General features: G+C 38.6%; 1 protein-coding gene and 1 pseudogene across 1 annotated transcript in view; one reads left to right on the top strand and one right to left on the bottom strand.

The window, feature by feature from the left end:
- KIF9 (kinesin family member 9) overlaps positions 1-15,425 on the top strand; it is a 55,986-nt gene that overhangs the window by 1,508 nt on the left and 39,053 nt on the right. The window contains exons 2-5 of the mRNA XM_063114314.1: positions 1,957-2,054; positions 4,648-4,813; positions 6,670-6,776; positions 9,014-9,238. Of these exons, the coding sequence (XP_062970384.1) occupies positions 1,957-2,054; positions 4,648-4,813; positions 6,670-6,776; positions 9,014-9,238 (596 nt within the window). The remainder of the gene's footprint in view (positions 1-1,956; positions 2,055-4,647; positions 4,814-6,669; positions 6,777-9,013; positions 9,239-15,425) is intronic.
- LOC134391471 (small nucleolar RNA U3) lies at positions 11,205-11,288 on the bottom strand (annotated as a pseudogene).

The following is a 15,425-nucleotide window of genomic DNA, read 5'->3' as shown; positions in this document are numbered from 1 at the left end:
TATGAGTGCAGGTCCAGTCCTGTCGGGGAGATCAAAACAAAAGTGTATGAGCAGCACACATCCTGCCCCGTGGGGCTTTTCTCCATTCACGTTCTGTTTTGTACATTGTGGAGTATTAATTCTAAATGAGTTTTTAACATTCTTTTATTATATTCATAGTTCTATAAAGTGGAATTATTGAAATTTGAGAGACCGGTCTTAAGACTATGTCATGAAACTGTAATGATATTGTTCCAATTACCAAAAAAAAAAAAAAAAAAGGAAAGTAAAGAAAAAATCTAACAAATGTAAAATAGAAATGTTTTATCTTAAAACAATTTAAAACTGTATTGTGTTCTTTTGCCCAGTAGTTTTGAACAGTGAAGCTATTTATTATATTTTTATAGAATTTTACCTAGTATTACTTAACTAGATTTAACACAATTGATGATGATTACAGATAGATTTTGACTTAGCTTTTCTTAGAGTTCTTGGCATTTTCTCTCAATATTTAAACCTTTATTAACAGTGTATATTATGAGGTGCCTAAAGAGCTGATTAAGTTCTAAGTCCCCCTTAAAGAAATAAAAATCAGTGCAGTTATCACCTCACTTATAACACTCATGGCTTCTCCACTCTTTGTCAATGTGAGAACCAAAATTTACTGTCTAATGAGTATTAATTTTTTTTTTCTTTTGGCGTCTGGCCAGCACAAGGATCTGAACTCTTGACCTTGGTGTTATCAGCACCCTGCTCTATTGAGTGGGCTAACTGGCCAGCCCCCAGTATTAAATATTTTTATGTATGCACTCCAAAGAGAGGGTCTCGTGTGATTTGACCAGTGATACCAATATCCAATAAAATGTGAGGTTTCTTAGTTATCATTTACAGAGTTGTGCAATTCCATTTTAGAAAGTTTTTATAAGATATTTTAGTCGGACAGGCTCTTAGGGAGCAATTGTTGCTCTCAGTGCAACAATCCCTTTTGTAGTTAGCATTGTGACTTTGCTTAACTGTTAATGGTGTTTATGGTCCTTACCCTGAGAAGGTCTTTTCCATTACGGGATGACTCTTCATAATAGAAAAGTCATTTACCTAAATCTACCTCCCTATCACTTATCTCTATAAGTGTTCATCCTATTCCATGAAGCCACATCAAATGTTTAACATTTTATCTTTTTAAAAATTTTTTTTTTTTTTTTTTTTGGCAGCTGACCGGTACAAGGATCCAACCCTGGACCTATTATCAGCACCACACTCTAACCAACTGAGCTAACCAGCCAGCCCTTATTTTAACATTTTATTATGCTTGTACACAGTAATTATCTGTGATAGTATAAATGAGGAAAGACAAATGTGTGTCTGCCTGAAAGAAATGACGAGAATACAATGAGTTTTTAGGAGAGGAAGAGGAGGTCAGGGACTGTCTGTGATTTTTCTCTCAATGGAAGGGGAGAAGAAAGAATATTTGCTTATGGACTAGATTAAATATACTTCTAGGACACCCAGTTGTGTAATGGAGGTAAAGGAGGGATGCTATATCTGAAGCAAGGTATGTTAATGAAGAAAAGAAAATGAGTTTTAATGTATTTCATAGTAAGTATTTTAGAAGAAAATATAATAAATGAGGCAGAGTATAAGTAGACCCTTCATAGATGCAGAACATTTCTAGAAACAACATCTGAGATTAGGCCACTGAAGAGAGCATTCTTTTTGCTTTGTATTTCTGTCTCTTTGGGGTCTTTGGTGGAAAATGGTGACGCGGCCTATAAAGTAGGAAGTACATGTACTTGTTGAGCAGTGTCCTGTGGGTAGAGCTCTGGAATGCTGAGGGGTAAAAAAGAAGACTTGCTCTCAGAGCAACAGGGAAAAATGGATACGTGTCACTCTTTTCTCATCTTCTTAATGAATGCCCCCTCCCCTCTAGTTGTTATTTGATGATGACTACTGAAAATTTCATTGCTCTCTTGTTTTTAGCTAGAATGGGTACTAGGAAAAAAGTTCATGCATTTGTCCGTGTCAAACCCACCGATGACTTTGCTCATGAAATGATCAAATATGGAGATGACAACAAAGTAAGTGCAATGTGTTTTGTTCACCTGCCTAGGCCTCTCTCTGTCCTACCTCACTACAATGTAACCCCATTTCCAAACAATCTTTTAAGGACCAAGATAGAATTGGTGAAAGGTCAAGGGGACTCTAGAGTCTTTCAAGTCCAAACCACTCCCTCACAATGCTTTTAATGAGGAAATTCATAAAGCTCCCATCTTTGTATTTTAATAATTTTACCTTTAATAAGGTAGTAAGTTTATCTTTACCTTTTTATCTGGCGTAGAAAAATTTACATTTGTCCACATTCATAAAACTTTCTGGTGGTCAGATCTGCCATTATATAATCTCGAGGTGGTACAGTAAGAATGTCTTGAGTTGATTACTGTTAAGCTTATCAAAGACATGGGGGAAGTTCTTATCAAGAGAACTAGAAAGATTTATCCACCCTTGTACCCTCACCACTATCCTCAAGCCTATGACAGGCTTAGGACAATGTGAGAGTATTAGATGTTTTCTTTCAGCAAACATTTACAGGCCACTATGGGCAGCATTGAGGCATTTTAAAAGGAAGAATTCAAGGCAAACTGCTCAAGACTTGAGGGTCCCAGCAGTCAGAAAAGGGTTCAAATGCAGCCCTGTGAAATGTGCCCTACTGGTCATGGTTTCAATGAACACAGAAGCACAGAGCATTTAATGTGTGAATGGACCAAGCCTGTCTTTCTTGCTTTTAATTTTTCTCTATATGGCTGGTTCTTTGCTCCTGGATTAGGGCAATCAGTATAAGATTTAGCAGGAGTCTGTGTATTAGTCTGTTTTTGTTGCTTATAACAAAATACTTGAAACTGGGTGATTTATAAAGAAAACAAAATTTATTGCTTACAGTTTTTGAGTCTGGGAAGTCTAAAGTCCATCTGGTGGTGGTGACAGTAACCTAGGGGGTCTCACATTGCAAGATGGTGGAAGCAGAGAGAGCAAGAGAGCTTCTCATTCACTCTCTCTTTAAAGCCCTCAGAACCACACCTGTGATCACCATTTTTAACCCATTCCCCAAGGTATGAGCCTACAATCTAATCACCTCTTCAAGGCTCCACCTTTCAGTTATCATAGTAGGATTTCCCACTCTCTTAACAGTGACAGTAGGGGCCAAGTTTCTAATACATAAAACTTGGGGGACACAATTCAAGCTTCAGTGAGATTTGGGGGGACATAATTCAATCCACTACATTCCACCCTGGCCACCCAAAACTCATGTCCTTCTCACATGCAAGTATGTTCATTTCATCCCCTAAGTCTTAACTTGTTTCAGCTCAAAAGTCCAAAGTTCCAAGTCTCATCTGTGAAGTCAAAACAAGTTATCTACTTCCAAGATATAATAGTGGGACAAGCACAGGGTAAATATTTCCTTTCAAAAAGGAAGAAATAGGCCAAAAGAAAGGGGTAACAGGTCCCAAATAAGTCTGAAACCTAGCAGGGCAGGCATTAAATCTCAAAGCTGGCAAATCAGATACCTTGACTCTATTTTCAACCTCCTCTGCATGCTGATGTGGGGATTGGGTCCCCAAGTCCTTGGGCAGCTCCACTCCTATGGCATTCCTGGTTGTAGGCCACACTTCAGCTCTCCCAGGCTGGCATTCCTCTCTGGTAGCTCCATAGGTCTGGGACTCCATGGCGGTCCCACTCCTACAGCTTCACTAGGCATGGCGCTGTTGGTGTTTCTCTGCTGCAACTCCTACATCACCTTTCTACTCAGCATTGCTCTAGCAAAGACTCTATGTAGTGTCTGTTTTTATCAGAAATTCCTGTCAAGAAGATTGGAATCTATCATTAACCTTAACCAGTATGTCCCTAAGTCAGCTGCTGCCACAATGGCTTGCTATGAAGGGGCATGCATCGAAAAATCTGATTACAAGTAGGTTGGGCACCTTCAATTTACTCTAATACCAGTCTGAGAAGTCCAGAACCTTTTCTTAGGCAATTACTTTATCATTACTCACATTGGCTTGTAGTGTGTATGTGGAAGTAGGTTCTCACCACAATGCAGAGCTGAGGGAATCCTTACCACCAGTAACCAAAGAGATGGGATTTGAGCCTCTGTCACTCAGCATACTAGCTTAATGTTCCTTCAACATTTTTTTTTTCTTTTCCTTTTTTTGGCAACTGGCTGGTATAGGGATCCAAACTCTTGACCTTGGTATTATGACACTGTGCTCTAACCAACTGAGCTAACTGGCCAGCCTGTTCCCTCTGGCCTAATCCAAAGCCTCTCTGTGCTTATTGAATATATCTAAGTCTTGTTTAATAACAACATGATAAATTGCCTTGATCCCACATCATAGATGGGGGAACTAAGACAGACAGCACCCTATAAACTAGGGTGAGTGGTACTGAAACTAGTTAAGTGTTCCAGTCTCCTGGTCTTTCCATCATAAGTGTCTTGTCGAGTTCCCTTCTCCCATCTCAAATAATTCATCCAGAATATTGGCCTATATGTGGGAGTACCTATTCATCCTAAAGTTCATTTCCTCTATTTCCTCCAGGTCAGGACTCAGCTATTGGTGATTTTTTTTTACACCAGCTTCCTAACATAACTTTTTTTCTCTCTGTCTCTTTTCCTAGAGCATTGATATTCACTTAAAAAGAGACACACGGAAAGGAGTTGTCAATAACCAGCAGACGGACTGGTCATTCAAGCTGGATGGAGTTCTCCATGATGCCTCCCAGGACGTGGTTTATGAGACAGTTGCCAAGGAGGTGGTTTCTCAGGCCCTCGATGGCTATAATGGTAATTTAGTTAATAAACTGTTGTCTTATCTAAGAACTTGAGGAGCCCCTCCTGGAGGAAGAGGTGCAAGTATTTTATGGTGAATAAAATAAAATATAACCTCACTTACTAACATTTGTATGCTTATTTGTCTGTCTCCATGTTTGTTTTTTTTAATATTGACTTCCCTTCTGATTTCTTGAGAGGAAGAGCTCCATGTTCTTATGGTGGAAAACTTTCTATTTGCTTGGTGACATTGTGAGCATGGCTTGATCCAATGTCCTGGGATTTTACCTTCATAGGAAGTCTAAAAGACCCTGGCTCTGTATAGGTCATGGGGGTTTAACTATTACCCTTTTTCAAATCTCTCGAATATTGGTTTCGAAAATATGTCTTTATGATGAGTTTGGTGGAGTCCAAACATTTTTCTCTTGGTTACCTGCTAGGAGGTATTTCCATTTATTCTATCAGCCCAATGTACTGTTCGTATTCTAGCGTAGGATTATTTACATTATCACTAAAATCTTGAGTAGAGTTTGATTTTATTAACTAAAAACAGCTTTATTGGGAAAATATTTATAATTTCCCAATGAGATTGTTTTAAAATCTTAAAATGAATATATCAGTTTATAGACTTTGCCATCTGGTGGCTGCTGAATAGAATGTTCCCTACTTTGCAAGTTTTAGGTTTTCTATTTAAAAGTCCATTAAGTGTGGATGCCCAAACATTGTAATTTATCCTTTATGTGATACATAGGTGTGGTCCCCACTGACCCAAGGATGTTCTCGTTGGTTTTCATGATACCCTGAGGGAATGTGGCCCTGAGGAGGTGAAGACAGGGGAACTAAGGCCCAGGGAAGTTAAGAGTCTTAAGCATTGGGTGCTGTGGAAACACAAATGGGCTCTGAGTCTCAGCTGAAGTGATTCCTTCCTGCTCATTTCTGTTGGGTTAATAGCCACTATTTCTGGCTCCAACTCAAATGCTGAATTAGAGTCCCTGTGTAAAACCTGCTGCCACTCCTAGGAACTAGAGCATCTGTGTGACAAAAGTAAACACTGACTTCCATGGCCCAGTGTTGCCCTGGCAATTCTGCTGTGTAGACGTCCAGAAGCAGCCTTTGATGTAGGATCTGGCTTAGGCTACCCAAGCCAAGAGGAAGAGCAGATGGGAGCTGAAGCACAGGGTGACTTTGTGGTTTGTGTCCCTGAGCCTGGTGGTGATGGTAAACCTAAAGGATGTGAGAGGTGCAAGTGAAAGTTTCCGGGGTGGGCAGTGGGACCAGATCAGGGCCTGATCATGGTGGTCCATTTCTGGTAGTGACATGGTACCATCTAGGAACCCTGTTTGGTCCTGTAGTAACTTGCAGTCTATAGAGAATTCTCACCATTGACAGGAAATGCCCTTCCCACTCATCTCTTCCTTGAGATTTTGAAAGCCTTTCTTGCCTCTGTAAGGAAGTTGTTGCCTCCTGCCAGCCCTGAGACCCTGGCAGTTCATGGCCTTGCTAGAGAAGGGCTGGAGTCTTGTGTTTCTATTTTCTTCCTCATCTTTTTAGGAAAAGTTCCAGTTCTAACGTTCCCTGAAATTCCTTACTCTCCTCATAAGCCCTAGGGCCAGATTGCCCTTTAGTGAAGGGAGCAGTAGAACATTGTGTGGACCACAGATTCAGGGCAAATGTCCGTGTTTTGACTATGCCTCTATTCCCCTGCCCACCCACTCTTCTCCATATTGGAATTCTGATGTCCTTGGCTGCTCCCACTGGCCACCTTTACGCCAAGAGTCCTGGCTGACAGCAGGCATACTGGGGGATTGGGAGAGTTGTCCTTGGAGCTATTTTCCTGGATGTCACCGAGATGTATTTTGAAATGTTTGCAGGCACCATCATGTGTTATGGGCAGACGGGAGCTGGCAAGACATACACCATGACGGGGGCAACAGAGAATTACAAGCACCGGGGGATTCTCCCTCGTGCCCTGCAGCAGGTAGAGAGTGGGCCCATGGGTGGGATGCCACAGAGATCCCCTCTCTCTGCTGCAATTGTTGCCAACAACATTGAGATGTAAAGACAGTAGTGGGATCCAGCCCTCAAAGGAGTTGCAGCTGGTACTGGAGACTTACACGCAGCTGAAGGGTGGTGGGTCAGAAGCCTCAGGAAACCAAGAGGTCTGGTTTCAGACTCTGACCCATACCCACACTGAGTGTGTTTCCTCCTTTGTGAAAGAGGGAGTCATACTAATAGCATAATAATCGGCTTCTTGCTGCCCAGATGGTCTGTGATCCTGTAATTAAGGATTTGGAGGTCCTAATCATGTTCCTTCCTAGTTTTAATGAGGGAAAATATGGGCCAATGTAGAGCTTCCTTACTGGCCTGCTCTGGATTCTTCTACCACCACAGTCCCTGAAAGAGCAAAGGCAAAAAGCAGGGCATGACCTGAGCTTTCAGAACAGTGTCAGCCTTGAGGGAAGTATGACAAGACAAAGCAGAAGGGTCTTCCTTTGGGCCCTGATAGCTTGGGTTCTATGAGGACCCTCTGGTTGGATGTAGGAGGCAAAAGGCCTTTCTGGAAAAGCATCTTGCGGCAGCCCTTTTCTATAAGAAGTGTAGACATCCCTCTAGTATATAAACCATCCATGCTCCAGCTTTTGAAGCATTATCTTTAATATCCCAATGTGAAACCTTCAGTACCTCAGTATCTTAGACTTATTAGTAATCTAGCCCAGTGCTATCCAATAGAAATATAATGTAAGTCACATATAGACTTTTGAGTTTTCCAGTAGCCACCTAAAAGGTAAGAATAAACAGGTGAAATATATATATATTATAATATATATTTATATAATATATATAGTCATATATTATAATTATATGTATATTATAATATATATTATTTTATATATTGGGGGAGGGGGGCGCATGGTGTGGCTGGCTGGTACAGGGATCTAAAACCTTGACCTTGGTGTTATGACACCATACTCTAACCCACAGAGCTAACCCTATATTTTATTTAACTCAGTATATCTGAAATATCATTTCTACATATAATCAATATAAAAATTATTTAGATATTTTAATTCTTTTTCTCATACTAAGTCTTTGAAATTTGATGTATATTTTACACTTGGAGCACATTTCAATTTAAACACTATTCAACAGAAATACTTAATCTGTACTTAGATTTCATACAATTTAGAGTTGAAAAAGTAGATTTACATACCCAAGTTGTTTCGATCATACTTAAAAGTTTACCAATAACTGAATTTGTCAATTTTTAAATTTAACTTAAATAAAATTTAAAAATCAGTTCATTTGCACTAGCCACACTTCAAGTATTCAACAGGCATCTATAGCTAGTGTCTACCATTTTGGATAGCACATTTCTATTTATTTATTTAATTTTTTTAAAGATGACCAGTAAGGGGATCTTAACCCTTGACTTGGTGTTGTCAGCACCACGCTCACCCAGTGAGCTAACCGGCCATCCCTATGTGGGATCCGACCCCGTGGTCTTGGTGTTATCAGCACCGCACTCTCCCGAGTGAGCCACAGGCCGGCCCTGGATAGCACATTTCTAAACTCAGAGGAAGGCAGGACCTCAGGGATTATCCAGCCCAATTCCCCTTTCACAGGTAAGAAAATTAAGGTCCAGAGAGGGGGAAAGACCAGTTCAAAGCCACTTGCTTGAAAGTACTAGGGAGTAAATCAGAAGTTGAGAAGGCTGAGTTCTGGCTTTGCTTCTATTAGTAGCCAAGTGACCAGAAACAAATAATTGTATTGCATGGAGCCTTCTACAAATGGATATTGCCCCTGCCCTGCCTCAATCACAGGGGAATTTATGGGGATGGAATTAAATAATAGATATCAATGGTGAGACCTCATAAAACAAGAGATCTTTATTCCAGAGTCCTTTTCAGTCATCATGCCTCTACTTCTTGGGACTGTAGAAATGTTAGCCAATCCTATCTGTAAGTAAAGCCTCAAGAAACTACAAATAGTAATAACAGTTATTACTATTACTATTAGTCTACCAAGTGATATCACCTGGTAGACTAATAGTAATAGAAATAACTGTTGTTGATGACCGTCACACCAACTAGACTGTAAATTCCTTTAGGACAGGAATTATCTTCTTGGTGTTTCCTCCTGAGTTAAGAACTCCCCTGATACTCACTGGCTGTTGGAGTTCTGCTCTTGGTGACTGCTGTCCAATCTCACACCTAGGTTTTTAGGATGATCGAAGAACGCCCCACACATGCCATCACTGTGCGTGTTTCCTACCTGGAAATCTATAACGAGAGCCTGTTTGATCTCCTGTCCACTCTGCCCTATGTTGGACCCTCAGTCACGCCAATGACCATCGTGGAAAACCCTCAAGGGGTCTTCATTAAGGGCTTGTCGGTTCACCTCACAAGTCAGGAGGAGGATGCATTCAGCCTCCTTTTTGAGGTGAGATGATCAAGTCTAAGGGTTCCTTCTTCCCTTTCATTTTCTTCCCTTTCCTCCCTCTCTTCTTCCCTCCTTTTTGTTTTTTTACTTTGATAATCAGAATGAAAACTAATATATGCTCACTTAACAAGTTCGGGTAGTACTGAAAAAAATAGGAACAAGTAAGAATTCACTCCTAATCTGTTTTTAACATTAGGCCACAATAATGTGTATTTTAGCTTATTTTCTTCCAGTGTTTTCCTGTGCAGTTTTTTCTTTACATAGTTGAAATTATTCTATGTCTTTTATTTGGTAACATTAAATCACGAGCACTTCTAGTATAGAAAAAATAAGGATTATACTGAGGATCCTTAGTATGCTGGTGAGAATATAAAATGGTGTAGCCTCTTTGGCAGTTTCTTAAAAAGTTAAACATAAATTTTATCATAGTACCTCGCAATTCTACTCCTAGGTGTCTACCCAAGACAAATGAAAGCATATGTTCACACAAAGATTTGTATGCAAGTGTTCATAGCAGCATTATTCATATTAGCCAGAGACTGGAAATAACTAAAATATTTGTCAACTGGTGAACGGATTAACGAAATGTGGTACACTCATACAATGGGAAGCTACTTAGCCATAAAAAGGAATGAAGTACCATTACATGCTGTAATATGGATAACCTTGAAGACAGACTAAGTGAAAGAAGTTAGTCACAAAAGACTGTTTATTGTATGATTCTATTCATACGAAATGTCCATAATAGCCACATATATTTCTAGAGAAAGAAAGCAGGTCAGTGGTTGCCTAGAGAGGGAGCGGGAAGTGATTGCACATGGGCCCGAGGGAACTTTTCAGGATGATGCAGCATTTCTAAAACAGGATTGTGCTGATGTTTGGCACAACTCTGTAAACTTATTGAAAATCATTGAATTGTATACTTAAAACAGTGAATTTTATGGTATTTAAATTATGCATCAATAAAAACTCTTTTAAAAAGAGTCATTTAGGTGTCCTCGGGGGTGATTTATGCCTGGCTCCCTTGTGTCTACGGGGAAGAAAGAGGCTCCTGGATAGCAGCGATGGGTGTTCTTGTCTTATTGCTGCTCCTAATGGTTTACCATGAAGAATAATGTTTGCTGTAGGTTTTCTGTGGCTTAAAGAAGGTTAAAGAAGGTCCAAGTTTATGAAGAGTTTTTATTATGAATAAGTATTCTTACTCTTAAGAAGTAGCCATTCTCCTGACTTGCATGGTAATCATTTCCTTGGTCTTCTTTATTGCTTTGCCACCTACAGCATACCATGTATGCTTCCCAGACAGCATAGTTTAATTTTTTTGAACTTTGTATTAGAGGAATCATGTAGGATGAATTCAATTATGTCTTATTTCTTTTACCTACTTTTTATGTAATTCATCCATGTTCTTGCTGTATTTTTATAATTTCCATCATTGTATTTCATTGTGTGAATATACTACAATTTAGTTATCCAGTTTACTTCTGATGGCATTTGGGTTTTCCCAGTTTGGGATATTTCAGACAGCACCACTAGGAAGTTTCTTGAATGTGTATCCTGGGGCACAGAAGAATGGATTTATCTAGGTAAAGCCAAGGACTACAATTGCTGGGTCATAGAGTATGTGTGTCTTAAGCTTTCTTAGATGATACCAAATATTTTCCAGAATGATACACTCCCACAGCAGGTTATCAAAATTTCTATTATTCTGACTTAAAAATTTTGGCCAATTTAGTTGGTGTATAGTATTTCCCACTGTGGTCTTTATATATTTCCCACTGAATTCTTTATATCTTCTGAAAACTAGTTCTTTTTCAGTTAAACTTATTGCAAATATCTTCTTTTTCCTGTGGCTTGCTTTTTTATTCTCTTTACATGTCATTTGATGAACAAAAATTCTTAATTTTAGGCTAGTTGAATGTTTATAAATTTTGTTTTGACATGTAGAAGGATTTTAAAAACTGCTCTAACCATCTGTTTTTTAGTGCTCTACACATTCAGAGAAACTTCTCTAGTAACGAACTATAGAAATGATCCCTGAAAGTATAGTCTTTAACCATCTGTTTTTTAACTGGAACATTTCATTCCATTTGTACTTAAATGTAATTACTGATATATTTGGGTTTAAATCTGTCATATTATTGTCATACTCTTTGTCCCATCTGTTTTACTTTTTAAAAAATCTGTTTTGCCCTCTTTTTAAATTTGAGTATTTTTTATTATACTTGTTTCCCCTTTTACTAGTTTGGAAGTCATACATTCATTCATATTATATTCATTCTCTGTCTCTCTCAGTTTATTCAAGAAATAACAACTTGCATATTTAGTTAATAAGCACACACACTTACACAAATGAATGCATTTATAATTGGTGAAATTTGAATAAGCTCTGTAGATTATGTCAATGTCAATTTCCTGGTTTTGATATTGTGCTGTAATTATACAAGATGTTATCATTGGGGAAGGCCAGGTATTAGGCTGTGTTCCTTTCTATAGCTTAGGGTCCTTTTCCAAGCTCATAGAATTTGGTTCCTTGAGATTCTAGGACTGAGGTCCCATTTGTTTGCTAGTTAGCTCGGGGCTGCTCTTAACTCCAACAGTCTGCTCACAGTTGGTTGCCATATAGCTGTCTTATAGGGTCTCTCAGGTCCCTCTCACACCATAGCAACTTACTTTCTCAAGGTTAGTAGCAGAATCTTTCTGAAAAGGCTTGCCTGATTAGGTCAGGCCTATCTAGGATAGTCTCCTCTTAATTAAAGTCAGCTGATAGGGTACTTTAATTACATCTCCAAATCTCTTCACCTTTGCTGTATTCTGCTGTTTAGATGCAAGCCACAGGTCTTGACCACAATCAAGGAGAGGAGGCTATATAAATGCATGGGTCATTGGAGGTCATGTGTGGCTTCCATGCAAATGCAGTAATGGATTTCAGAACCTATGGAAGAAGAGCTATAAAGTACTTTCTTATGACCACCACAAAAAGTAATTTTTGTGTGTGGCTACTTTAAGAAATTTATCTTAGTGTTTTATTTTCTGCAGCCTCAGTATGAGTGATGTGTCTGTGTGAAGACTTTTTAAAAAAATTTTGTCGTCTTAGGGATTCATCACAGGCTGGCTGGTTAGCTCAGTTGTTAGAGCATGGTGCTGATAACACCATGTTCCAGTGTTTGATCCTTGTACTAGCCAGCTACCAAAAACAAAACAAAACAAATCTCAAGGAATTTGCTGGGCTTCTTGAACCTGGGCATTGTTATTTTCATTATTTGGGAGAAATTTTTATCCATTCTCTCTTCAATATTATCTTTTCCCATTTTCTTATTTATCTCTTTCTAAACTCTAATATAAGATTTCTCATCTATCATCCACGTCTCTTTCTCCTTTCCATGTTTTCTACCATTTAGTCTCTCTGTGATGCATTTTTGGTACCTTTTTGTGATCTTGTTTTAGTTCACTAATTCCATCTTCTTCTTGTCTAATCTGCAGCCAGTCATATCCATTGAGTTTTTAATTTTTGTTGTTGTGGGGTTTTATTTATTTATTTATTTATTTATTTATTTATTTATTTATTTTTAACTTTTATTTTGTCGATATACATTGTGGTTGATTATTGTTGCCCCTTACCAAAACCTCCCTCCCTCCTCCCTCTTCTCCCTCCCCCCCCAACAATGTCCTTTCTGTTTCCTTGTCACATCAACTTCAAGTAATTGTGGTTGTTATATCTTCCTCCCCTCCCTGGTTTTTTATTTTTGTGTGTGTGTGTGTGTGTGAATTTATATATTAATTTTTAGCTCCCACCAGTAAGTGAGAACGTGATATTTCTCTTTCTGTGCCTGACTCGTTTCACTTAATATAATTCTCTCAAGGTCCATCCATGTTGTTGCAAATGGCAGTATTTCATTCATTTTTATATCTGAGTAGTATTCCATTGTGTAGATGTACCACATTTTCCGTATCCACTCATCTGATGATGGACATTTGGGCTGGTTCCAACTCTTGGCTATTGTAAAGAGTGCTGCAGTGATCATTGGGGAACAGGTATACCTTCGACTTGATGATTTCCATTCCTCTGGGTATATTCCCAGCAGTGGGATAGCTGGGTCATATGGTAGATCTATCTGCAATTGTTTGAGGAACCTCCATACCATTTTCCATAGAGGCTGCACCATTTTGCAGTCCCACCAACAATGTATGAGAGTTCCTTTTTCTCCGCAACCTCGCCAGCATTTATCGTTCAGAGTCTTTTGGATTTTAGCCATCCTAACTGGGGTTAGATGGTATCTCAGTGTGGTTTTGATTTGCATTTCCCGGATGCTGAGTGATGTTGAGCATTTTTTCATATGTCTGTTGGCCATTTGTATATCTTCCTTAGAGAAATGCCTACTTAGCTCTTTTGCCCATTTTTTAATTGGGTTGCTTGTTTTTTCTTGTAAAGTTGTTTGAGTTCCTTATATATTCTGGATATTAATCCTTTGTCAGATGTATATTTTGCAAATATTTTCTCCTACTCTGTTGGTTGTCTTTTAACTCTGTTAATTGTTTCTTTTGCTGTGCAGAAGCTTTTTAGTTTGATATAATCCCATTTGTTTATTTTTCCTTTGGTTGCCCGTGCTTTTGGGGTCGTATTCATGAAGTCTGTGTCCAGTCCTATTTCCTGAAGTGTTTCTCCTGTGTTTTCTTTAAGAATTTTTATTGTTTCAGGGTGTATATTTAAATCCTTAATCCATTTTGAGTTGATTTTAGTATATGGTGAGAGGTATGGGTCTAGTTTCATTCTCCTGCATATGGATATCCACTTATCCCAGCACCATTTGCTGAAGAGGCAGTCTCTTCCCCAGTGAATGGGCTTGGTGCCTTTATCAAAGATCAGATGGCAGTACGTGTGTGGGTTGATTTCTGTATTCTCTATTCTATTCCATTGATCAGTGTGTCTGTTTTTATGCCAGTACCATACTGTTTTGGTTATTATAGCTTTGTAGTATAGCTTAAAGTTGGGTAGTGTTATGCCTCCAGCTTTATTTTTTTTGCTCAGCATTGCTTTGGCTACGCGTGGTCTTTTATTATTCCATATAAATGTCTGGATAGTTCTTTCCATTTCTGAGAAAAATGTCTTTGGAATTTTGATGGGGATTGCATTGAATTTGTATATCACTTTGGGTAGTATGGACATTTTCACTATGTTGATTCTTCCAATCCAAGAGCATGGGATATCTTTCCATCTTCTTGTATCCTCTCTAATTTCTCTCAGAAGTGGTTTATAGTTCTCATTATAGAGATTTTTCACATCCTTGGTTAACTCAGTTCCTAAGTATTTTATTTTTTTGGTGGCTATTGTAAATGGGCAGGCTTTCTTGATTTCTCGTTCTGCATGTTCACTATTGGAGAAAAGAAATGCTACTGATTTTTGTGTGTTGATTTTGTATCCTGCTACTGTGCTGAAATCATTTATCAATTCCAAGAGTTTTTTTGTAGAGTTTTTAGGCTGTTCGATATATAGGATCATGTCATCTGCAAACAGGTACAGTTTGACTTCATCTTTTCCAATCTGGATGCCCTTTATTTCCTTCTCTTCTCTGATTGCTCTGGCTAGTACTTCCAACACTATGTTGAATAGGAGTGGTGAGAGTGGGCATCCTTGTCTAGTTCCTGTTCTTAAAGGAAAAGCTTTCAGCTTTTCCCCATTCAGGATGATATTGGCAGTGGGTTTGGCATATATGGCTTTAATTATGTTGAGATACTTTCCCTCTATACCTAACTTATAGAGGGTCTTTGTCATGAATGAGTGCAGAACTTTATCAAATGCTTTTTCAGCATCTATAGATATGATCATATGGTCCTTGTGATTGACTTTATTAATATGGTGTATCACATTTATTGATTTGCGTATGTTGAACCAACCTTGCATCCCTGGGATGAATCCCACTTGATTGTGATGAATAATTTTACGTATGTGTTGCTGTATTCTGTTTGCTAGTATTTTTGTGAGGATTTTTGCATCTATATTCATCAAGGATATCGGCCTGTAGTTTTCTTTTTTGGTTATATCTTTACCTGGTTTTGGTATCAGGATGATGTTTGCTTCATAGAATGAGTTTGGGAGATTTGCATCTGTTTCAATCTTTTGGAATAGTTGGTAAGGAATCGGTGTCAATTCCTCTTTGAATGTTTGGTAAAATTCTGCTGTGAATCCATC

Source organism: Cynocephalus volans, chromosome 11 (assembly GCF_027409185.1).
Source record: "Cynocephalus volans isolate mCynVol1 chromosome 11, mCynVol1.pri, whole genome shotgun sequence".
NCBI lineage: Eukaryota > Metazoa > Chordata > Mammalia > Dermoptera > Cynocephalidae > Cynocephalus > Cynocephalus volans.
This window is presented reverse-complemented; position numbering and strand designations above follow the sequence as displayed.